The sequence below is a fragment of the Tiliqua scincoides genome, chromosome 3, assembly GCF_035046505.1.
Source record: "Tiliqua scincoides isolate rTilSci1 chromosome 3, rTilSci1.hap2, whole genome shotgun sequence".
Classification (NCBI taxonomy): domain Eukaryota; kingdom Metazoa; phylum Chordata; class Lepidosauria; order Squamata; family Scincidae; genus Tiliqua; species Tiliqua scincoides.
This window is the reverse complement of record NC_089823.1, coordinates 217,721,718-217,743,579: the sequence shown is the minus strand read 5'-3', so window position 1 is coordinate 217,743,579 and position 21,862 is coordinate 217,721,718. Positions and strand designations below refer to the sequence as shown.

The following is a 21,862-nucleotide window of genomic DNA, read 5'->3' as shown; positions in this document are numbered from 1 at the left end:
CCCTTTTGAAGTCATCTAGGCCAGATGCTATCACCACATTCTGTGGCAACCAGTTCCACAAACTAATTACACATTAGGTAAAGAAATATTTTCTTTTGTCTGTTCAAACTCTCTCAACACTCAACCCTGTCCAGTTCAGTGAACTTGCATGGGGAGGTCAGACTTTGCTTCATGTTTATTTGTTGTATGCCTGAACAGAGTTCCTGGACATTGATTTGTGCCTTCAGCGGATACATGCAAGTGTTCAATGAATGTGTGTAGATTGGGTGGCACTGGAGACATTTGCCATGAATTTCAGTTATTTGCTACATTTGTATTCCACCTCTCTTCCAGCATGGAACTCAAGACCAGCCTCCATCCTGGCATTGAACGTATCTAAACTAGCTTAACTTTAGCTCAGTATTATGCTGTATCATGCCCTAAGACTATGACCTGGAAGCAATGCAGTAGAATTATTTGACAGAGCTCTTAACCACTGCTAATCAGGGTTCCTGTTTGGGCACAGTTTGAACCATGGTTTAAGACTGATTTCAAATTCTGGTTAAATGGGAACCCTGATTAGCATTAGGTCTTGTCAACATCCCTTGACATCAGTTAAGGGAAGAGGGAGGAGTTTGCACTGAGACAAAAGGCTGTGAAGTATGCACAACTCAGGCTGCAATCCTAACTACACTTTCCTGAGAGTAAGCCCCATTGAACAAAATAGGACTTACTTCTGAGTAGACCTGATTAGGATTGAACCCTCAGTAGCAATTTACCTTGATTAAGAAGGATTCAGCATATGGACTGCTTGTTGAATGCCAACTGTTTGTCCTTTTGTAACAATTGTCCTAACAAGCATTAACTTGCTATCTTACAGGCAGGGCTGTCATCACAAGTCAGCCAGGTTGGGTACTTCTTAGGGCATCCAAACCCTTGAGAGCCCAACAAATTTACCCTTGAAGCCCCTCCCCCCCCCAAGCAGGGGCTTTGAGAGGAATTTTATCAGGGAATACAAAGTTTCTTTTGGGCCCCTACCCAAAGAAGGAGGGTGTGAAACAGACTGGGAGCAATAGGGGTGGGCAGAATGGGAACAAAACAGGCAGGGGGAAAGTGGCAACAGCCAGAATAGTCTTTGGAGCCCAGGTCTACCAGTCTTCCCCATGCAGAGCTCAGATCTATCTGCCTGCCCAGCACTGGCAGCTAGATACAGCATCCCACATGGGCAGTGAGCCTGGTTAAGAATGGAAAAAAATGTAAGATCCCAGGAAATTTCTGGGCTCCTGGGCCCCCTTTCTGACCCTGGGTCCGGGTACAAATTACCCCTTTACCCACCTCTCCTAGGCCCTGCCCCCAAGCAGCAGCCAGCTGGGAATGGCACAACTCAATTAATTGAGGAACTCATATTGTTTACGGTTGGACTTCATCAGATCCCAAGTTACAAAGGATGCTAGGGTGTAGCTCCTAGGTTGCATGCTACCTTAGTGATGGGTAGCTTTGGTGACTTCTGCTGTAAAGCTGGCTCTGGGCTGACCCTTAAATAAGGCAAGCAAATTTGGTGGAAAGAAAAACTTCCCTTGTATCTACTTTGGCTCAGTTTTCTTCAAAGCTAAACACACAAGTTTTCATTGAGGCTGATGGGAGTCACTTTCAAAAACCTTAATACGGTGTCTGTGTCTGTTGAAGATCTTTTCCTAAATAAAATCAGCAGTCCCTTTTATAATGTCCTGATTATTTACTGGGATACTTATGCTAACTGTGCCAAGATAAATCTAGAACCACTTCATTTTTTGTTCTGCTGCTTCAAAGAACACAAGGAAGCAGCAGAATAAAATATTTAAGCTGTTGTAACTCTTTATGTTAACATAGTTCCTCTGTCAACAAATATAACTGTAAACCATAAAAACGTAAAATCTGCTTCCTATAAAGAACATAAACATACCAAAAAAAAAAAAACCCAAGATGACAAATAACATTGATAACTAAAATACAAAGGCTGCATTTACCAAAGACTTTTGATCTTAGTCCTGCTAAAGACGATGGCTTTCAAGTTGATGAAAGGTTTTTGTCTGGAGTTGTTGGCATATTAATTGCACATCCTATAACAATATAGTTTATTATTCAGTGACAATACTGTAAGTGAGAGGCAAAATTTCAGCACTCGGGAATTCCTGCCAGCTGGAACCAAACAGCAAAGCAAAGCTAGAGGGGGTGCAAAGCACTAGGTTTTGCAGGGAGCCACAAGGGGCCCTCCCCTTTGAAGCCAGACATACGCCTCCGTTTTGCTCCCCCTGCCTGGAATGGTTGCAAAGTGGAGGGGGTGGAGCTCCTTGCATGCTGCGGTGAGGTGCCCTACAAAACTTAGTGCTTTGCACCCCCTCTAGCTATACCACTGCACCAGTGTAAACTTTCTAACTTGAGCCTACTTCAAATATCGTTTGGAAAGCAAAATTGTTCTTTAAAAGTTAAATTAAGTCCTTGTTTATGTCTTGATCTTTCTGGTCTTAAAGTAAAAACTTGGGGTAGGGGGTGTACATAAGCAGGCTGAACATAAATCCATTTTTCAATGAGATTTTTACAAGTATTATCCCATGAGACAATCTCATACAACATACAGTTCTATGCACATAAACGCTAGTCATCAAATGAACATGCATCAGGTGGACTAGGGCTTGTCACTGCAGCCCCACTCCCTTTCCATGGGGTTTGCTCAAGATTGATGTGCAGAACAACCCTATATATGTTTACTCAGAATAAAATCGCTCTGTCTTCAATTGTTAATAATAAATATGTTTTGGATTGTGGCCTGAATGTCTGAAAAGGGCTACAGTCACTAGGGCTGTCATTCCAGTTGGTTAATCACCTATTATTTGACAGTGGTAAAAAAATAAAAAGACAAAATATTCCATGTCATCATGCAGGTGATGCCTGAAGAACTGGCTTGCTGCCTTCCTAACAAAACTGCCTTTTAAAAATTGGTTTTTGTTTCTTAATAGTTGCTGCTACTTTGCTTCATTTCCCTTTAATTTCATTCGTTTTTCAAAAAATACAAAAATTAACTGTAGGCTGCTTTTGATGTTCCCCTTGCAAAGAAGAACTGTCAATCCAGGGGTGTCAAACTCATTTCATACAGTGGGCTGAAAAGCATTCATAATGCCTGCTGAGGGCTGGAAGTGAGGTCATTAAGCAAGATGTGATGTCATTAGGTAGATGATGACCAGAAGTACTTTTCTCTTAAATAAGAACTCATTAGCGGCAAATGACAGAAGAGAAAATATGCAAATCTTGATCATATATTCAAGATGTGGGGGAGTTCAATTATCAAGCAGGCTGGCCTTTCAGAAGTGACACCAGCAGATAAAAGCAGCTGGTGGTATTGCTGGGAGAGCCCAAGGGCCGGATAAAGTTTTTTTGCAGGCCGCATTCAGACCCCTGGGCCTTATGTTTGACACCATTTATAGAAATGTATCTACAATTAACGACCCAATCCTAAGACGGCCTTATGCTGCCAGAACTAGTGTTGAGGTGGTATAAGTGTAATAAAGGAAGCTCCATGTGACACTCCATTTTGCACAGCTGGGCCACCGCCACAAACATCAAGCATCCATGGCAGTGCACTAGAGGTCCATTCCCATCCCCTCGTGCTGGTGAATCAATGTGGGTGGCAGGAGAGAGGCAAGTGGTGGGCAGAATGGGAAGGAGATCAGTGAGTGGAGAAGAGGTTATAGGCTAATAGTAGAATGGCTTTCAGTAAAGGCTAGCTGTGATATAAGTGGGCAGACCCAATGAATAAGCAATCGTGAAACAGCAGTGGGTAGTGCCAGGAGAGTGTGGGAGGTGGAGGCCACTGTTTTCTCAGATAAGTCTCATATGGCAAGAGCAGGTGATGATTGAAAAGCTCACGTCCCTTCTACTTTGTGAAATTCTCTTGGGAGAGTTAAATCTGAGGTGGTTTATCCTGACAGAACACTAGAGCAGAGTCCTATGAGGCAGTGTTTAAACAGTTTTTTGTGCCGTCTGGAAAACAGCTGTAAACCAGCTAGCTCCAGATGTGTTGGCAGCTGTCCTATGAGGTCAGAGAAAGGGACTCAGATGCAGGGCATATTTGCATATCAATGGGATGTGGAGGGGACATTTACATATGCACGCAATTTAGGAGTAATCCTCACTGTAAGGACCAATTACTGTGTAAACTTGCATAAGGTCAGGCTCCCTAACTTTTGGTCTTGTGATTACAGCTGTGGTTCTTTGACAGTTCCTACAGATTTAAGATTGGTCTCTTACGGTCCTTGACTTTTTCTTCCAATGAAAGTTCACTGGAACAATGCTACACATTGACTTATGAAGATTTATGGTTGCTAACCATTTTGCTTATTCCTAATTTTATTTACTGAACTGTGGATGAGAATCTGTTGAATGTGAGCAGAATCCATGTGCCATACATGTTTAGCTTGTGTTGTCTAAGTCTCTGTGGGAGCAATCCTAACCAACTTTCCAGCACCAAGGTAAGGGCAGGGCAGCTCCAAAGCAAGAGAACAAACATTCCCTTACCTTGAGGAGGCCTCTGTGACTGCCACCCAACTGCAGGATGCAACACATACCCCATTGGCATAGCTGTGTCAGTGTGGGCAAGCTGGTTAGGATTTGAGCCTGAAGCATTTTTGTCCCTCCCAGCTGTAAAAAATTTCTTGTATGGGCCTTTAAAAATCAAATGTTTCAAGTGGTCAAAAAACAACTTTCGGGTTAGTTCAGGTTTATTTTCAGCAAAGTAGTCACAACTTTTTAAACAGTGGCGCCCACTTTAAATGCCATCTCTTTTTAATGAATAGGAGAGAGCCAGGATCTGCCTTGTCTACTTGGTTAATCTGCTGGCCAACATGGAACATTCATTCCACCATATCCTCCTGTTGGAGATCAAGCGCATCACAGACACCTTCTCCAATATCCTAGGCATCCAGAGCAGAGACATTTATCGTATGAGTAACAGTTTCACTGCCATTGCTAAGCTTCTCATCCAACAGCTGGAAAATGACACTATCTCTGAGAGCAGGTAAAACCAGTTCTCTTATCCCTTTATCTAGATGACTTGATGTATGTATTCTAAACATGTATGGTGTGGTAGGCACATATGATCATATTCACTGTACAGGTTGAACACTATTTAACCATTGGATGTCTGTTGGAAAATGAGAGTTATTGACTTCTAGTATCTACAATATATTTGGGTTCAAGCCTTCTCATATCAGCAAAGTACTGTATATATTTGGCTGAGTAGTTGCATCTCTTTTCTGTTGGGCACTGTAGGGAGCTTCATCCAGATCAGGGCAGTGATGTGTATGTGCTTTAACTGCTTCTCTTGTAATTGTGCATATCCAGATCCGGCTCCCAGTGGCTGATGCTTGCCTTGGGAATGAAGCTCCCATCGCCATCAGTAGGAGCTTCTCTTCCAAGGTAAATACTAGCAACAGGGTTGTGCTTGATCTGGATTGGACTGCCATAGCTGGGAATACAGTAAAAGCCCCACCAGTGTCCTGATATAGATCATGCTCCCCTCAACTGTTATTTAGAAAAGAAATTACAGTGGGCCCTCCATATCTGCGGATTCAGAACCCATTGATTTCATCATCCCTGGGTTCCAAATCTGCTGCTGGACCCCACTGTAAGACCACTCAGACGCAGCTGCAACGAGGTTCCGGTGAAAACTGTAAGTTCACTTTAAAAGCCTCTGGTTGGCATTCTAAGGCCCACAGAGGCAGCATAAGGCCTCTGCAGGCCTCAGAAGGGCTCAGGATGTGACCAGGACCTCATTCCAGTTACGTTCAGGGGGTCCAGGTGGCCCATAGATTCATACATCCACAGATTTCAGCATCCGCTGGGGTTCCATGAACCCTGGAACCCATACAGATAACGAGGGCTGTCCTGTACATGCATTTATTAAGCATGCAGTATGCATCTCTTCTAGTCTGAAACGAAACCACTACATTATACCAGCTCTCTGGTGCCACTTGCAAGGAATGTGGACATTCTCTGTGCCAAAGGGAAAACATCAAAGAGTTGTTGCTCTTTGAAGGGAGTACAGGAGGCCCCAAAGAGTCATGATCTCCTTCCTGTTTTGTACATTAGTCACTGTTGGAAAGTCTCTCCGTTTTCTTAATGCAGTCATCCAAAAAGAACAACTGATACAAGAAAAGATTATCACATACTACTTTTAACTTATTGTATATCAAGAGGAAGTGTGCTTGTTTTATCTGTGTTTTACAGATAAAAAAATATAAATCAACTTAGCAGCCTGAAGGCATTGCTCAGATTTTCTACTATGGAATGAAAGTAATCCAAGTGACTTTAAGCTGGAAACTTGAAAAAGAGCTTTCTTGTGATGAGGCAAGCAACAGGAACAAAGAACATGCCCTATATTTGCACCAACAATTTGTTGAATTTGCTGCTGTGTTTTATGCATTTCACCTGTTATAACACTCACAGTGCAATCCTGTGCATGTCGATTTGGATGTAAGATTGAATTCAGTGGAATTTACAGGTCTGTCACTGCCAGAAATAGTGTCCTGGTACCACAAACCCCTTTACAGTTGTTGCAAAGTGCAACACACCATTCCACATGGTCTGGCCACCACCACAAATGACAAGCAGCCAGGTCCACATGTCAGTGGTCTGTCCATGTCCCCCAGGGCTGGTAAGTCAGCACACAAGGCTGGAGGGAGTTGGGGAGGGGGAGGAATGAGGCAAAGACTGGGGCAGGGGGGCAGTCAGATTGAGGCTTAGAAGGGGGTGGTATCAGCTGCAACAGCGCCGCCGATATCCGATCTCCTTCCTGGCCTTGATCCACCTTCTCTCATTCACTCAGACTTGCGCCGGCTATATAGCTGGTGCAAGTCTGAGTAAACCCATTCAGGTGGTGAGGTTTAGCCAAGGGCAAGAGAACACATGTTCCCTTACCCAGAGGAGAACTTCAGGGCCTGAAACATATAGCCCATGCCCTATTGGTGCAGCTGCATTGCAGCCCAGAGAGTTGCATAGGATTGGGCTGCCCCTGCTACAGAAGTGTTTATAAGATTGCAACCTCAAAGAAAGATGTGCTGTTTATACAAATGACCTGACCATTTGGTTCTTCCACGTATCCATCCTTATACAGAGCACTTATAGAGATTATCCCTGTCATTTGGGTGGTAGTGGTGTCCAGTTTGTGTTCTGAGGTAGAAATCGGGCTGTTGTAACTAGGATGGTTGGTGGGGTATTGTTAGGGATTAAGATTTTATTGTGAATGTGTGCTGCTTTTATTTTGCACTGACTGTAGTTTAATGGTGATTTTATGCCTCTGCTTCTGTTGTTGGCTGTCGATGTGATTTTATGTGTGCCAGAGACTGTTTCTTGGTGTTGGGTTCTGTTTTTATTATGGTTTTTCTTGCCGCTAATTCTACATTTTTATGATTGTATAATGTTAAAATCTGATGATTTTAAAATGTTTACCTTTTATATTTTTTTCTAGTTTTGTGAGGATTTTGTATACTTTATTTGTTGCAAGACTCCTTGGGTGCCTTCCTTGTGGAAGGGGGAGAAGGCAGGATAAAAACTGAATAATTAAATAGTCCCATTGTATAGTTTTTCTTCTTTCATAGTCCTCTGAGAGGTATCCTTATAAGTTTCTCTAAACTGGTTTAAAATGATAATTTGGTCAGCAAAATAATTAAACAATTAAGGAACCAATTCTATCCAACTTTCCAGTGCTGATGCCAATGGGACATTCACAGAGGCCTCCTCAAGGAAAGTATTGTGGCTATATCAGTGCTGGAAAGTTGGATAGGATCAAGCCCTTCACTATTCAAGAATCTTTAATCAGCTGACTACCATATTTTCTGTATTTTGATGTTAATTAAAACTTTGCAGGGTTGGGAACTTGAGCCAGGTGACTCGGACTTGAGTCATGAAAATGCACATTTTTTGCTGATTCATGGACTTGTATGTGTGGGAGACTCAGAAAAACCCTTGAGTCGAGGGCCCCTGACTTGACACTCATAACCACGCATGCAGACTCAAGTCTGCCTGTGTTTGGGTGTGCTTGCTTACTGTTTTCACAGTGTGAAAAACCTCGTGGGTCCATCATTCAGAACAGGTGAGCAGCAGGGGAATTTCTAGCCAGGAGTCAGAGAAAGGTTAATGTTTTCCACTTGCAAGAGTGGGAGGGGGGAGTCAGGAAAAAACTCTTTTGCCGATGTCTGATAGGAAGGAAGAAACCAATCATCATTGGACAAAGTATGGGCATTCTGATATTTTCTTTGGTTGAGGTATTGCAGAAGGAGGAACCCAAGGGGGTTTTTGCCTAATGATTGGCTGGAGAAGCCCAGGGAGGGGGAGGAGGCAGGAAAGGGGGAAGGCAGTTCATAATGATCATGCTTTCCACTGCATGGCTCAGTTGTTATTTGGGGGGAGGAAGCCTCACTGAATGACTACCTCTGAGTAGAGCTTCAAAGGATCAGGTCATTCTAGTAAGCCTCGCAGCTGCTGAGCATGACCTTCCTCCCTCTTGCCGCTTCTGTCCCAGCTCTCACACAGTCTCTCCCACCCCCTTCTGCCCTGTTTCCAGATGGGTCGGGACATCAAGGGAGTATTAAAGGAGAACTCCAACTCACACACACTCCTTGGCAGCAGCCCCATTTTTCTATAGCGGGCTTTTTAAAGGGGGTGACTTGACTCGAGTCCTTTTGAGTCACAAAAGGGCAACTCAGTGACTTGGAAAGTGTTCCCGTTATGACTTGTTTTCGAGTTGAGTCACGGGGGGCGGTGACTCTAGACTCAACTTGAGTCTGCCGCGCTGGATATTCCCATCCCTGATACTTTGTAGACCTGAAAGGAGTCTAAAACATATTGGTCTGTAATGACACAGACACCACTGCATGCTACATTTTTTTTAACACAGCTGGTGTTTTTCAGGTCTGTTTTCTTAAGAAGTCCAGTAAACATTAGCTATTAGCTGAATATTTAGACTGTGTCACAGAAAAACCTAATCTACAAGTATAACAACCAACAGCACCCTTCCTTTCTCACATCTAATACCTTAAAATGCCAGCAAACATCTCATTTCACTTTCCGTTGGGGTATATTTTCATTCATTCTTGTGATATGTCCAACTGTTTTGAGATAGTCTTGATATTGGCTCTTTGCAGCTTAATTTCATAAGCACTTTGCTCTGCTTGCTTCCCAAAGCAAATTTTAGACCATTTCTTGAATCCAACCCTTTAAATTGTTACATTTTATCCACTGTCTTACAACCCTTGTTCTTGAAAAAACTAACAATTTAAAATAGAAACATGCACAAATACTAAAAATGCATTGAAACATTTAAAAGTATTTTATTAAATATATTGGGATGTCCAAATGGAAAAAAGTGAATAGGGGGAAAAAAGAGCATTATCTTGTCAAAATTCAGCTAATTTAAATCTCATTTTCGGAGAGAGAGAGAGAGGGAGAGAGAGAGAGATTTACAAACATACTTAATTTCTCCATTGAAATAAGTGGGATTTAAAAGTACTTAGTCTTTCTGAGTCAAGCTTGTTTTTTTATACTGCTCAGCATGACAGTAAAATATAGCATAATGGAGTAAGGATGAGGCATGCAGTTTTTTTGTTGCACACATCTGACAACACCCTTACTCCCTTGGGTCCCTTTTTGGGAGAAGGGCGGGATAAAAATAAAGTTTTTATTATTATTATTATTATTATTATTATTATTATTATTATTATTATTATTATTATTATTATTACTCCTGAATACATGCCATGTAAAGTAACTTGCATTCAGTTGCTTTGTATGTACTTTTAGTCTATCATATTTGGGGGGGGGGGGGAATGTGTCCAGTAAGGTCAAGCCACTTGCTATTTATTGTCTTATGCAGCTAATGCACAGTAGTCCCTTCTAAATTAAATGAGAGCCTCATAATTAGAATTAAGCAGAGTGTAAAAGGTCAAGAGGAGAAGATGGGAAATTACATATAGGGTAAAATTCAACACAGATGTCACTGAAGTTCTAAATATGAAATGAAATTCCTTAGAGGAATGTTTTGAGTGGAAGCCAAAATGCTGGATAGAATTAAAAAGAAGGTTAATGGAATTCTGACAAATATGGTGTTAATTAAAATATTATCCTGGAAGTATACTCACAGACATCATTTTCACTAGACACACGGCTGATCTCAAACCTGGGCCCTTTTTGATGTCTTCTCATTTCCCTTTATTAACAATTTTTTATAGTGGTCATATGTTAAATTTGTAATTTCAGTGACAGAACATAAATGGAACCTTGGCCATATCTGGCTGGAAGTGTCCAGCGGCTCGGCTTTCTCTCTTTAATGCACTTCTGGTGGTTCTAAAGAGACTTTTTGTGCCAATTAATTGTCTCACTGGGAGCTTTCAGCAGGAGAGGAATTGCCAGGAAGTCCTTCCCCTACAGCACTACCCAAACTTACCTTCGTTGCAGTGCCCTCCATGTTGCAGATGCAGCACTTGGAACCCAGAAGTAAGCAGCAATGACATGTGACACGGTGACATTGTGGCCAGTTACATCTGGGTTAGAGACCCCGGAGTGACACTGAAAACAGCAGTAAGAGGCTCAAGGTGGGTGGGCAGGTCCTTCAAGTGGCAAAAAACATCCAAGTCCACCAAGCCAATCCTTTAACCATTGTTAACCACTGTGTCAGCTCACTGCTGGGCGGTTGGTGTCCCATTCCGCTCCTACATGCTCACTGCACCACCCCTAGGTGTTGCGTCTCACAGATTGGAGACCACTGCCCTACAGTGTAATCAGCCAGTTGGCGTGGAGCTTTTACTCACAGGCAAGTGCATGTCCACTGGTCATGTCCCCTGGAAGCTGCATATTTAGCATGTATGAGAAAGGAGACCTATGGCTATCCTATACATATGCACATAGGGTCCCTTTTTCACACTGCTTCCCAATGCTGATCAAATGCATGGCCACTACAGTGTGTGGCTGGCAAAAGTATTAGTACTGGGAGGCAATGACCAACAGGTATGACTTTGTTCTCCCTTTATGAGTTCACTGAACATGTGCAGGAAAATTGTGTGCATGCCCCTATTGGTTCTGAGATGATCTGAAAGTTATGTTTTTATTGTTTGAACTGTAGTGGCTCCTGCAGTCCCAAAGTAATGAACCAGAATGTGCAAACTTCCCCCTATCAAATACTTGGTGTTGTCACTAAGGATCAAACTAGACATGATATGGAATGGGGAACATAAAATGTCTAATTTTATTTTAATTTTTGAAATAGTTCTAGGGGGGCATGAAAGAGGTGAAACTGCAAGAAGATGGGGGGGATTAGGACTATTCTCCTGTCATGGTTTAGATTCCAGTTACACCCCAATGCTATTTTATATACGTAGAAAAAAGAATTGGCTGCTGTTGACTTTCAGTTGAAGCTTTCTTTCTACATAAAGTAGCACCCATGGAGTGTGTGTATGCTGCAGTTGGGATTCAGACCGATAGCAGGGGCAAAGTTGTAAAGCCTTCTCATTTCCCCTACCATGGTTCTGCTCCATTTCACAGTCTGTCCGTCCCCCGTATCAAAAACAAAAAAGCCATCATTCTATATTACGTATTCTGCGTAACATCTAGTTTGTGTCAAAACAAGGAATTTAAAGCAGACCTGAATAAAATAGCCTGTTTGTTATTGAAACTTTTCCAAGAATAACTGAATGAACACATTGTTGTAGTTATCACTGATTCAAGGAATGGGTTCTGTCAAGAGCAAGAACTGTGAGTATGTTTACAAAACCATGGAGAAACAACAATTGGAAGTGGAACCCCATATATCCTTTCACTGCAGATATTAATCATTGTGGGTCTCTGTCCTGCTATGAGTTTGTAAAACCAGGAAGGGGATAATTTTTAGCTTCTTCTCAGACCTAGTCCAAATGTGCAAAAACCCAGATGAAAATGAGCATTATCCATGGAATAGCTGCATGTCTGAATGTAAAGCTCATGTGTTTCTCCTTATCCATGAGTGTTTTCCTACAGAATAAGCCAAGTACCCTTTCCACTTTTTATTCTATGAATTGTGACTCTCCCATGTAGGTTTTGAATGTATGGTTGCAAAACTCATGTGGTTGTCAATATCTGTAAGTTCCAAGTCCTTGGAAGAGGTGAGACAGTGTCCTAGACTGGCACCCAGCTGAGCAGACCTTTGCCTCTCCTTGCTTTTGGCTTTAAAATGCAGCTATTGCCTCCCTCCCCCCATTTGTGGCAAGTAGGAGAGAAAGGCACAAAACGGCTGTGTGTTTGAACAGTGGCTGATGCCTGGGATCTTTTGATCGGCACATAATGGAGGAAAGCTGTATCCCAGCTGCCTCCTGACAGCAGCAAGGGGCTTCCTCGCCATCCAAGGAATTCTTTGTGGAGTGAGAAGAAGTTGAAAACCTTCATTGACATTTGGCAGGAAGAGGCTGTCCAGGCAGCTCTCGCCAAAAATTACCAAATTGCAAAGCAGTTCTGCTTCATGTTGGAGAAGCTACCAGAGGGAACTACCAGAGGGACCCTGAGGCATGCAGGAGCAAAGCCAACGAACTGAGAAGAAACTATACTCTGGTGAAGGAGGGCAATAGCCATTCTGGGTGCTCCAGGAGAAGCATGACTTCCTTTGACATTCTTGACCAGTTCCCACTCATGGACTGTGAGGTGGTTATAACCCACATGAGTGGCTAAGAGTTGGCGCAGCAGAGGAGGTGTGCTACCATACCGAGGGATGCAGGGGAAGAAGTAGATGGCAAGGAAGAAGAGTTCTTGCACCTGGTTTGGTTGACCCAGAGAAGTCTTCCTCCCCATTGGCAGGACATATGAGTCCCCATTCTGCATCAGATGAGTCATCCCAAGCTGTGGGTGATGCAAACAGCCTGCTGCTGCTGCTTGATCCATTGCAACAAACATTTTCTGAAACAGGTAATTCCTCCCTATCTCCTGTGGAGAATACAATGGTTCCTCAAGTTATGGATGTCCAAGTTGCAGGTGGCTGCATTGGTGCTTTTGCACAGGTGGCATGCCTCTTTTTTATGATGCTTTTATATAGGGATGGTAGCCCTGCTCTGACAAGAGCTGGCTGTTACTGCGTACTTTCCAACTTCTGTACAGACCTCAGAAAATGAAATAGTACGTATGTCAGGGACTTTGAGTAATTTGCAAAGTTTGGGGTGGCTGCCTGACAGCAGGAGTGGAGGAAGCTAGAGAGAGAGAGAGAGAGAGAGAGAGAGAGAGAGAGAGAGAGAGAGCACTAGATGAAGCTAGAACCGAGAGAGACTTTGGAATTGACTTTAGTAAGTACTTACTGCGAATGAGGAGAGCTGGGGGAGCTGATGTCTCACCCACCTTTGACACTGACAATTGTACGGATTGGCCAGGCATTTTACTAGTTGAAACCATGCTCTCCTTTGCAGAAATCGATCAATGGAGACCAATGGAGATCAATGGATAACTGGGGGGAGGACTTGGTATCTGAGGGACAGGCAGAATTGATAGCATCTCAAGTTTGCCAGGGAGCTGTTGCAGGCAAACTAGGAGATGAGTGAAAAGCTGAAGAAGACTCTCTGCCACCTGCAAGACAGAGATGCTGCTGTATGGGATGCATGTATGGAGAAGACAGTGGCCAAGCAGGAGCGAACCTTGGAGAATATGACCACTAGTCTTGAGTATTGGCACAATGATGGGTCCAGGACATGAGGATGATGGCTGGGACTGTACAGGGCACCAACAAATGGTGAATGCCTTCATGGAGAGGCAGATCACTGTGATGGACACTTTCCTGTCTAAGCATGAACCTCCATAAGCTGGGGGTGGGGGGAGAAGTAGTAGGGAGTAATGTCATTGAGGGGCCACATGATCCTCCTTCTATGAATTTATTTGCCAGTATTATTATTATTATTATTATTTTTTGTAACTACTTGTTGTAATTACCTGATATTGCATAGGAACATAGCACCCTTGGGGAATGCATTTGTAAATAGCTCTTGTTGCGTTGGAACACCGCACTTGTTCTATGTGCACTTGTAATAACCTGTTGCTGAACTGAAATGCTGTGGCCAAACCATTCCAGATTTGTTTTGTATTGTTTATTGACAGCTAACATGGCAGTGAACTGTTTTAAAAATAAACTCTTGCTTTTACCAAAAAACCCACCTCTTCCATTATTTGACTCACTAATGAATCTAGCCCCTTGCTGCTAAAGTAGCTGCAGAGAGTTTGTCTGATCTTTTTGGCAAAATCACACTGATCCAGCAGTGTCAACTGTGAACCCACTGGGTCCCTTCCTTGGTTCTGCTCAGATAGGTCTTCCTAGGTTATCCCTCAATTAATTGGCTGGGACAAAGAACAGAAAATGGGAAAGGAACTTTCCTATTAAAGTTGGACTGGCCAATGGCATACAATGCCTGCGGCTGGTAAGTCTGTTTTAGACTAATTTGGCTGCAATCCTATCCACACTTTCCTGGGAGTAAGCCCCACTGAACACAAGACTTACTTCTGAGTAGACATGCATAGAATTGTGCCCTTTGTCAAACTGAAATGGAATAACCTCAGTAATTTTTCACCCACTAACATACCAGTTATTGGGAAGAACATTGCCCATCCTGATGTTAGTTGCACAATGAGTAAGTTGCACAATGTATTTTAAGAGCTAGATCCTAACTGGGATTGTGTTGCCTTTTACAACAGCAGAACACAGTTCCGCTGTCATAAATAAGCATACAGCGGTGGACTGTGCTTGCCACCAGCAGCTATTTTAGGTCTACTGCCACAAATGGCAATTGTGTTGAAGGCCCACTGTTGGTTACCTACGGCAGCAAAGGTAAGCCAGTGGTGAGGCAGTGAGCAGCTGGGATTGGGCAAAATGGGGTGGAGAGAAGAAGGAATGGGGGAGTTTCTGGGCAGGGAGGAGGGTGGCAGGAGGTGGAACAGGGAGGGTGTGGCTCTTGGTGGCACTAGCAGGCACCAGATCCTAACCCCATTCTCTGCCCCCTTCCCTCTCCCTAACTTATCTCTGACTTGCACCAGCAAAATAGCTGGTGCAGCTCCAATGAATCCAACTGGGGCAGCAGAGACTTGCCCTGGGGAAAAGGAACCAAAGCTCCTTTTCCTCAAAGAGGCCTCTGGACTGCACCCCCCACTCTGCAGGATACAGCACATGCATCAGCAGGAGAGATTTTGTTAGCATTGGGCGGTAAGATTTTTAAAAAAAAATTTAAATAGTTTTTGCAAGGCATCTTGGGCCATGGCTTTTCCTTTAAAATTTTTATTTTTAAAACCTCAAACATGCAGAATGTGTGTTTCCCTCCCACTTTCCTCTTTTTCCCCATATTCCCTGTACTCCCTAGAAAAATGTCCTTGGTTTTCTTGTGGTCACAAGAATTTAAGTATGGGGAAAGACATAGGGGCACATATGGCCGGTTGCCATTCAACTGAAATGAATTGTGCAACTGCTGCTGCCCTTTTGATTGTATTGCACAGTGTTGCCAGTAGGCTCCCTTCTCTGGTTCCAACCATAGTAGTTTGTCCGCAGTGATCAGCAGTCAACTGGCAAGTTGACTTATAGGAAACCCCTCTACTTAGAAGCTGGGAGGAGAACTAAATTTTTGGTCAGGGGTTCCCTGCTTTCTTTCTTGATTAAACAACAGAACTGAAAAAAAAAATGTCCCTGTGAAAGCTTTCCAACATTCTGTCACATACTGTGTGACTTACTAATCATGAATAGTACTTCTGAATCAGGACGTTTTCTGCTCTCGGAAAGGTAAACCCTCCAGCAGAAAACTCCTGCACCTTTCAGTGAAGAAGTACTGCTGGGATACATGCAAACACAGGAAGCCTGTCGGAGGATGATTGATAGCACTGGAGGTGGGACCAGTGTGGCTTTTGCTATGAAGAAACTCCCAGATTGGGGTGATTGTGTAGTTACAAGTTCGACATGTGTTGATACTCACGAATGTGACTCACGGATGCATTTTTCCTTGGAACCACTGCATATCTTGTGGGGCTCTCTTTTACCACCAGCAGACTAATCTCTGGAGACTGTCTAGGAGCATTCTGACATAGGGTAGTTGCAGATGCAGATCCTCCTACCCATAATATAGATTCTGATACAGTTTTACCCAGTAGACTTTTGATGGGCTATATCCATTGGTTTGTTTTTTTAAGAAGTCATGGATCTCTCTAACTTCTTTCCAATTTAGCTGAGAAAAAGGACTATCTTAACAATGCAAAAAGGCTATCTAGGGGGTGAATTTGTCCATCCCAAAAGCAGTGGTTCCAAACCTTTACACAAAGTTAAGGGAACCACTGATTGCTTGCAGGGCTGTTGGGGAGGGTGGTGACTCAGTGATGATGGCACTTCTGGGTTTGTGCCACTGCCAAATGAGTGTAAATGGGGCTTTTCAGACTCACCTGGCGATGGCTACAAGGACCCAGGTTTTGCGGCATATCCAGCCGCTGCCACCACTGGATAAGTCAGAAAACCTCTCTTTTCACTCGCTCAGTGGCAGCAGCGCAAATGTAGAAGTGGTTGCCACCATCCTACCATCACCATCAGTCGCCACTCCCCTTAAGGGGAAATTTGGTGTTTCATGTTGCCCTGAGGGGTCGCAACCCTCAGATTAGGAACACTGGCCTCATGCCCCAGGCTGGTTTCTCTCCACATTTGGACAACCATTAAAATATGTAACACTAGAGAATTGCATTTGTCTGTTCGAGGAAACTGTTATTTGAAATAAGGGAAGTCCATATTGCTCTTTGAGACTTTGGTTTTAGCTAGGTGTTTTTTTTTAGCAACATTGTTCAATTTGCAAAATGCAAATAAGATACAGTTTGCATTTTCTTTCCTAATTGTAGCTTCTGACTTTTTTTTTCTGAACAGTAGCGACAGAACAGCCAAATGGGATGGGTGGTGGAAAGGAAAACCCTATATGCTTATTACTTGGAAGAAAACTATGTGGACTTTGGGACAAGTATGATATTATATTACACCACTGTTACTCTATGTTTTCACAGAGCAATGATTTATTATTTCAGAGGTAAGAATAGGATTTGGTCTTCGACTCTCATAAGGGCAGGGATCCAAAGTAGGATCTGTGATCAGGCTCCCATATTCATTTAGGGACCTCTAAAATAATCTCTTCTTGTTTGGGGTAAATCCCTCCTCTTATGGGATTGCTCACAGGATTGATGATGGAACATAACAAATTCTCTTGCTACAAGGCAGCTATCTCATGTGCTGTCAAAATCTATAATTACAAAATATTGGTATCAATATGGGGGACTCTGTTCTTTCAGAAGAGGACTGTTGCTTTTTAACCATGTGCTATTTCCCTCTGTTACTTCAGTTCTTCCTAAATTTGGCTTAACACTGTATGGATGATGTCCATACTCCACCATCTGTCACTTATTCTTGTTCTTCAGACATGACCCTCCAGCTGAAATCATTGATGTAAGCTCTGGAATATTGGCTGCCCTCCAGGAAAACAACCCAACATAGATGGTGCAAGATTGAATAAGGATAAATGTAAGATGCAGAAACTCAATACTCTTGTGGCTGGACTGGGTGCATACACTGCTGTTTGACAGAAACAGTGAAGCCTCCTCCTATTTGTTGTTTCCTAGAGGGAAAGTGAAAATGGACACATCCAGGGATGTGTTGGAGACACAGTGTGAGCCCCAAGTCTTTGCCCCCTTGACCTGAGTTGCCCACTAGTCATAACAGGTGGCTGTTGTGACTTCTCCTGAGCTATTTTTCAAGTCATTTGGATTCAAGTCAAAGTCTTTTCGAGAAACAAGTCAAGTCACAGAAGCAGCAGCAGCAAAAAAAAATAAAAAAGGCAAGCAAGCAAGCAAGCACAAAGGCGAGTCTTGATGAAAGACATTTTTAGGGTAAAAATCCTCAAGTGTAAAACTTGAGTCCCAAGTTTTTAACACATTTAACACATTTTTAACACATGTGACACGAGTTCGAAAAATATGTTTTTGCCACTGAAGTTCGAGTTATCCAAGTTGTGGCCGATCCCTGGGAACATCTAGAACAGGGTGTCCAAACTTTTTGGCAGGAGGGCCACATCATCTCCCTGACACTGTGCTGGGGGGACCAGAAAAAAAAGAATTAATTTATTTTTCAAATTTGAATAAATTTGAATACATTTACATAAACGAATATATTAGAGATGGAACTTATATGAAAAGTTCCATATAAGATGGAACTTATATGAATGAATGAAAGTCTTACAATAGCTCATGGCCTATAAAAGACCTTGCACAAAGCAAGGCTGGCCTACCCTTCACTGCCGCTGCTGCATCACAGACATGAAACAGCAAGCAGTGGAGGGAGCCCTCGTCCCACAGCTCACACGAGAGCTTGAACAGTCACCCTCATGCTGAGAGCAGTTGCATCGGGCCAGCATGGGCTCCAGCAAGTCTGTGGAGGGCCAGAGGCCCACTGGAGACTGGGAGCTCTCCGCAGGCCAGATTGGGAGTCCCTGAGGACTCCCCGGGCTGGGGTTTGGGCACCTCTGATCTAGAACAATGCTGTCTTCCCTCCATTCCTGCCTGAGCGTCTCCCATCTCATGTTGTTTTTGCAGTGTGCAGTACAGCTCCTTTCACTGCAAAGATAATATGAGAAGTCACATGGGAGAAGCCTACATCAATGCTGCCTGAGTTTCTAAGATACACAACACTGGTGAAATGGGCTACCAATGCATAGGCTTCTGTCACATGGCCTATTCTGTTCTATTCTCATGGCTGGCTTCTCCAAGAGTGTGGAAAGGTAATATGTTGGAAGCTGCAGTTGGCTTCACATGTGAATATTCCACAGGCTCTGACAGGTCATTTTCAACATCAAAAATCAGAATTTTTCTGCTGACAAACAGGCTTTGCAAATTTCTGTTTCTACAATAATTGATTCTTCCTGGAATCCTGAATTTCTGTGCTTCAGGAAAGTAACTTATCCTTTACATTAATTGTTGGCTTGAATCATTTGACATGAAGAATTTTATGTATATCTGACGTGCATTGTAATTAAAACCATGCATACTAAAATACCATTGCCCACAGCTTATCCCAAAGATGCAGGTCATTCAGCCCCCAGAGCTTACTTTTTGCAAATGAATGGAGAATTTTAATAGTAGTGATTTCATCTTAGAAATCAAGCATGGTCAGCTTAACAACAAACAGAAAATGCAGATGAATTGAAACTTCCCAACCACCATTCTTGAGAATAGCAAGGCATGCAATTTTGATTGCATCCTTTCTTGTTTATTTTACTTAGTAGCTGGATTAAATGTATTTCTTCTCTTTACTGGAGAGGCTAGATCAGCATATCTGATCTGGCTGTTATGGCCCTTACACTTTCTATCTTCAGTACTCTTTGTTCATCTTTACTACATTATTAACAAAAAATTTGCTTGGTTACAAATGCAAAATAATGTTGATTAACCCCAGGTGGAATATTTTAACAGGACTCTGACCCGGCATCTCAACAGTGACCATTTTTTCTTGGCAAAATTCATATCCAGGCTCATGGGCAGTCCAATCCTGAGCTTCCTAGCACATGGGGCTGCAGCAGCACCAAAATGGCATCCCAAGGGGCTGGGAAGCACCACTGGAGCTACTTGGAGTAAGGGAGCTTATGGACGCTTACCCTGTGTAATACCCTGGCAGCTCCAATGAATCTCCTTGGATCTGTGCCCCTGTTGAGCAGGTGCAGATTCAAAGACACCCATGTTGGATCTCCTGGGCCCGGAGGAAGGTCAGAATAGGGCAGCAGAGCTTGCTGCCATCTCTGTCCCGCTCCCTCCCCTGCTACTCCTTCTTCCTGCCTTCCCTGCCTCTCCCTCGCCCCGGAACGCTTCCTCCGCACGCCCCCACTCAAGTCTCCACAGCCCAGTGCTCACCTGGAGCTCTGGGTGACTGTCCCCCATCCTCCACTCGACACTGGCTCAGTGCGGGCTTGAGCTGAGCCAGCACCTGTGCTGACTGGGCAGTAAGTGTTGCAGGCATGCTTTACAGCATGTTTGCAACACTGTGCACTAGAGGTGAGCCGGCATGCCAGGTTCAGAATTGGGCCCTAAGCACCTTTCCCCCATTCATCAAAGTTTATTCAGAATAACTAAAATCATTGCAAGAAGATGTTGGCTGCAATCCTAACCACACTTTCCTGAGAATAAGCCCCATTGAACAAAATAGGACTTACTTCTGAGTAGACCTGGTTAGGATTGTGCCCGTTCTCCTATGAGTCTTCTTTTAGTATAAGGGCCAAACTATAAATGTCATTTTAACCATTATTAGTTTGTGAATCAGGATCACAGTGGACAAGAGTGGGAAAAGGGACAAACCAACATGGTCTTGATTCATGGGTCTGTGTTTATGGTCTAGCTCAGTGTTTCTCAAACTGTGGGTCAGGACTCACTAGGTGGGTCGCAAGCCAATTCCAGGTGGGACCCCATTCATTTCAATATTTTCTTTTTAATATGTTAGACTTGATGCTACCATGACATGTGACTGCATTTGGGGAAATGTTACAGACCTGTACTTTTAACAAGCTACTATGTATATTCTTTTAACAATAATAGTCAATGGGACTTACTAACAATGATAGTCAATAGGACTTACTGGGTAAGTGTGGGTAGGATTGTAAAAAAATTTCCTGCTTGATGATGTCACTTCTGGTCATGACATCACTTTCGGTGGGTCCTGACAGATTCTCTGTAGCATATGCAGAAGCACATAAAGGCTTAGTGATTTTGGCAACCGCAGGCACACCTGGTTTGGCCAGAGCACACTCTGAGCTTGGCCTTGTTCACTGCCTTTTACCTAGTAAACAAGATGAGCTAGCATTAGAGATAAGGAAGCGGTCAGACCTAGGAATGTGTTGTGGTCAGCTAGAGCCAGCTAGTTGTAGCTAGTGTTATCAGTAACTCTCAGTATTGTACTGTACTGCTTGAGAGTCAATAAAAAGCTTGGTGGAGGCTGGGCAAGGAGCTCCTCCAGCTTCCGGCTTTCCCCCTGCATCCACATTTGAATCCTGTCTGCCGTCTCCTCCTTTCTGCCTCTCTGACTTCTTGCTGCTCCAGTTCCTTCTGCTCTTTGCACTTCACATCAAGCAACAAGGCTCTAAGCCTTGGGTGCTCCCCCAAAGCAAAGTAGCATCTGCTACATTCTCATTCTAAAAAGTGGACCCTGATGCTAAATGTGTGAGAACCACTGGTCTAGCTGTTATTTACCCTGGGAAAATAGCTCCCAGAGACACCAAGGTCCATAGAGAAACATCTGCTGGAAAAGCTAGAGACAAAATGGATCATCACAAGCTAGCTCTTAAAAGAAACAATTTTTACAAGAAAGCCAACATTTTGACACATGCACTGTCTGAATTCTCAGGTATAACTGAGTGAACCAAACATTTCAGAAATGGAGGAAAAGCCTACTGTGAAACCACCTGTGCATACCCAGCGATGACTGTGGAATCTTTTCCAGATGCCCAAACCCTAGAGATTTGGTAGAGCAGAATATATTTCTTTTGAACTCTGCTGAACATTTCAGAGTGGAACCTGAACTGGTCAACCCTAATTTTTATTTCTAATTAATTTTATTGCCTTCTCTTTTACTGGGGGCATATCAAAGACAGAGACAGATATTCCAGTTGTGTGTATTATCAAGGTTAGTAAAGGATTTCATATCTGTTGCATTAGTTTTGCCCGCTCCCCCCCCCCCAAATAGTAGTTTGCCAGTTCATTCAGGAGATCAGCCTGAATGGAGATAAGTCAAAGACAATGGACGCCCTTGAAGAGTATCTTCAGAGATTAGGTTGTTTGTCTTGACTTTGGAAAGAAACTTCAGCATAAT

General features: G+C 43.2%; 1 protein-coding gene across 2 annotated transcripts in view; it reads left to right on the top strand.

The window, feature by feature from the left end:
* The window catches only part of VEPH1 (ventricular zone expressed PH domain containing 1), a 136,338-nt gene that overhangs the window by 63,961 nt on the left and 50,515 nt on the right, over window positions 1–21,862 (top strand). For both annotated transcript variants that reach the window (XM_066622082.1, XM_066622081.1), the window contains exon 6: window positions 4,809–5,029. In XM_066622082.1, coding sequence (XP_066478179.1) covers window positions 4,809–5,029 — 221 coding nt within the window. The remainder of the gene's footprint in view (window positions 1–4,808; window positions 5,030–21,862) is intronic.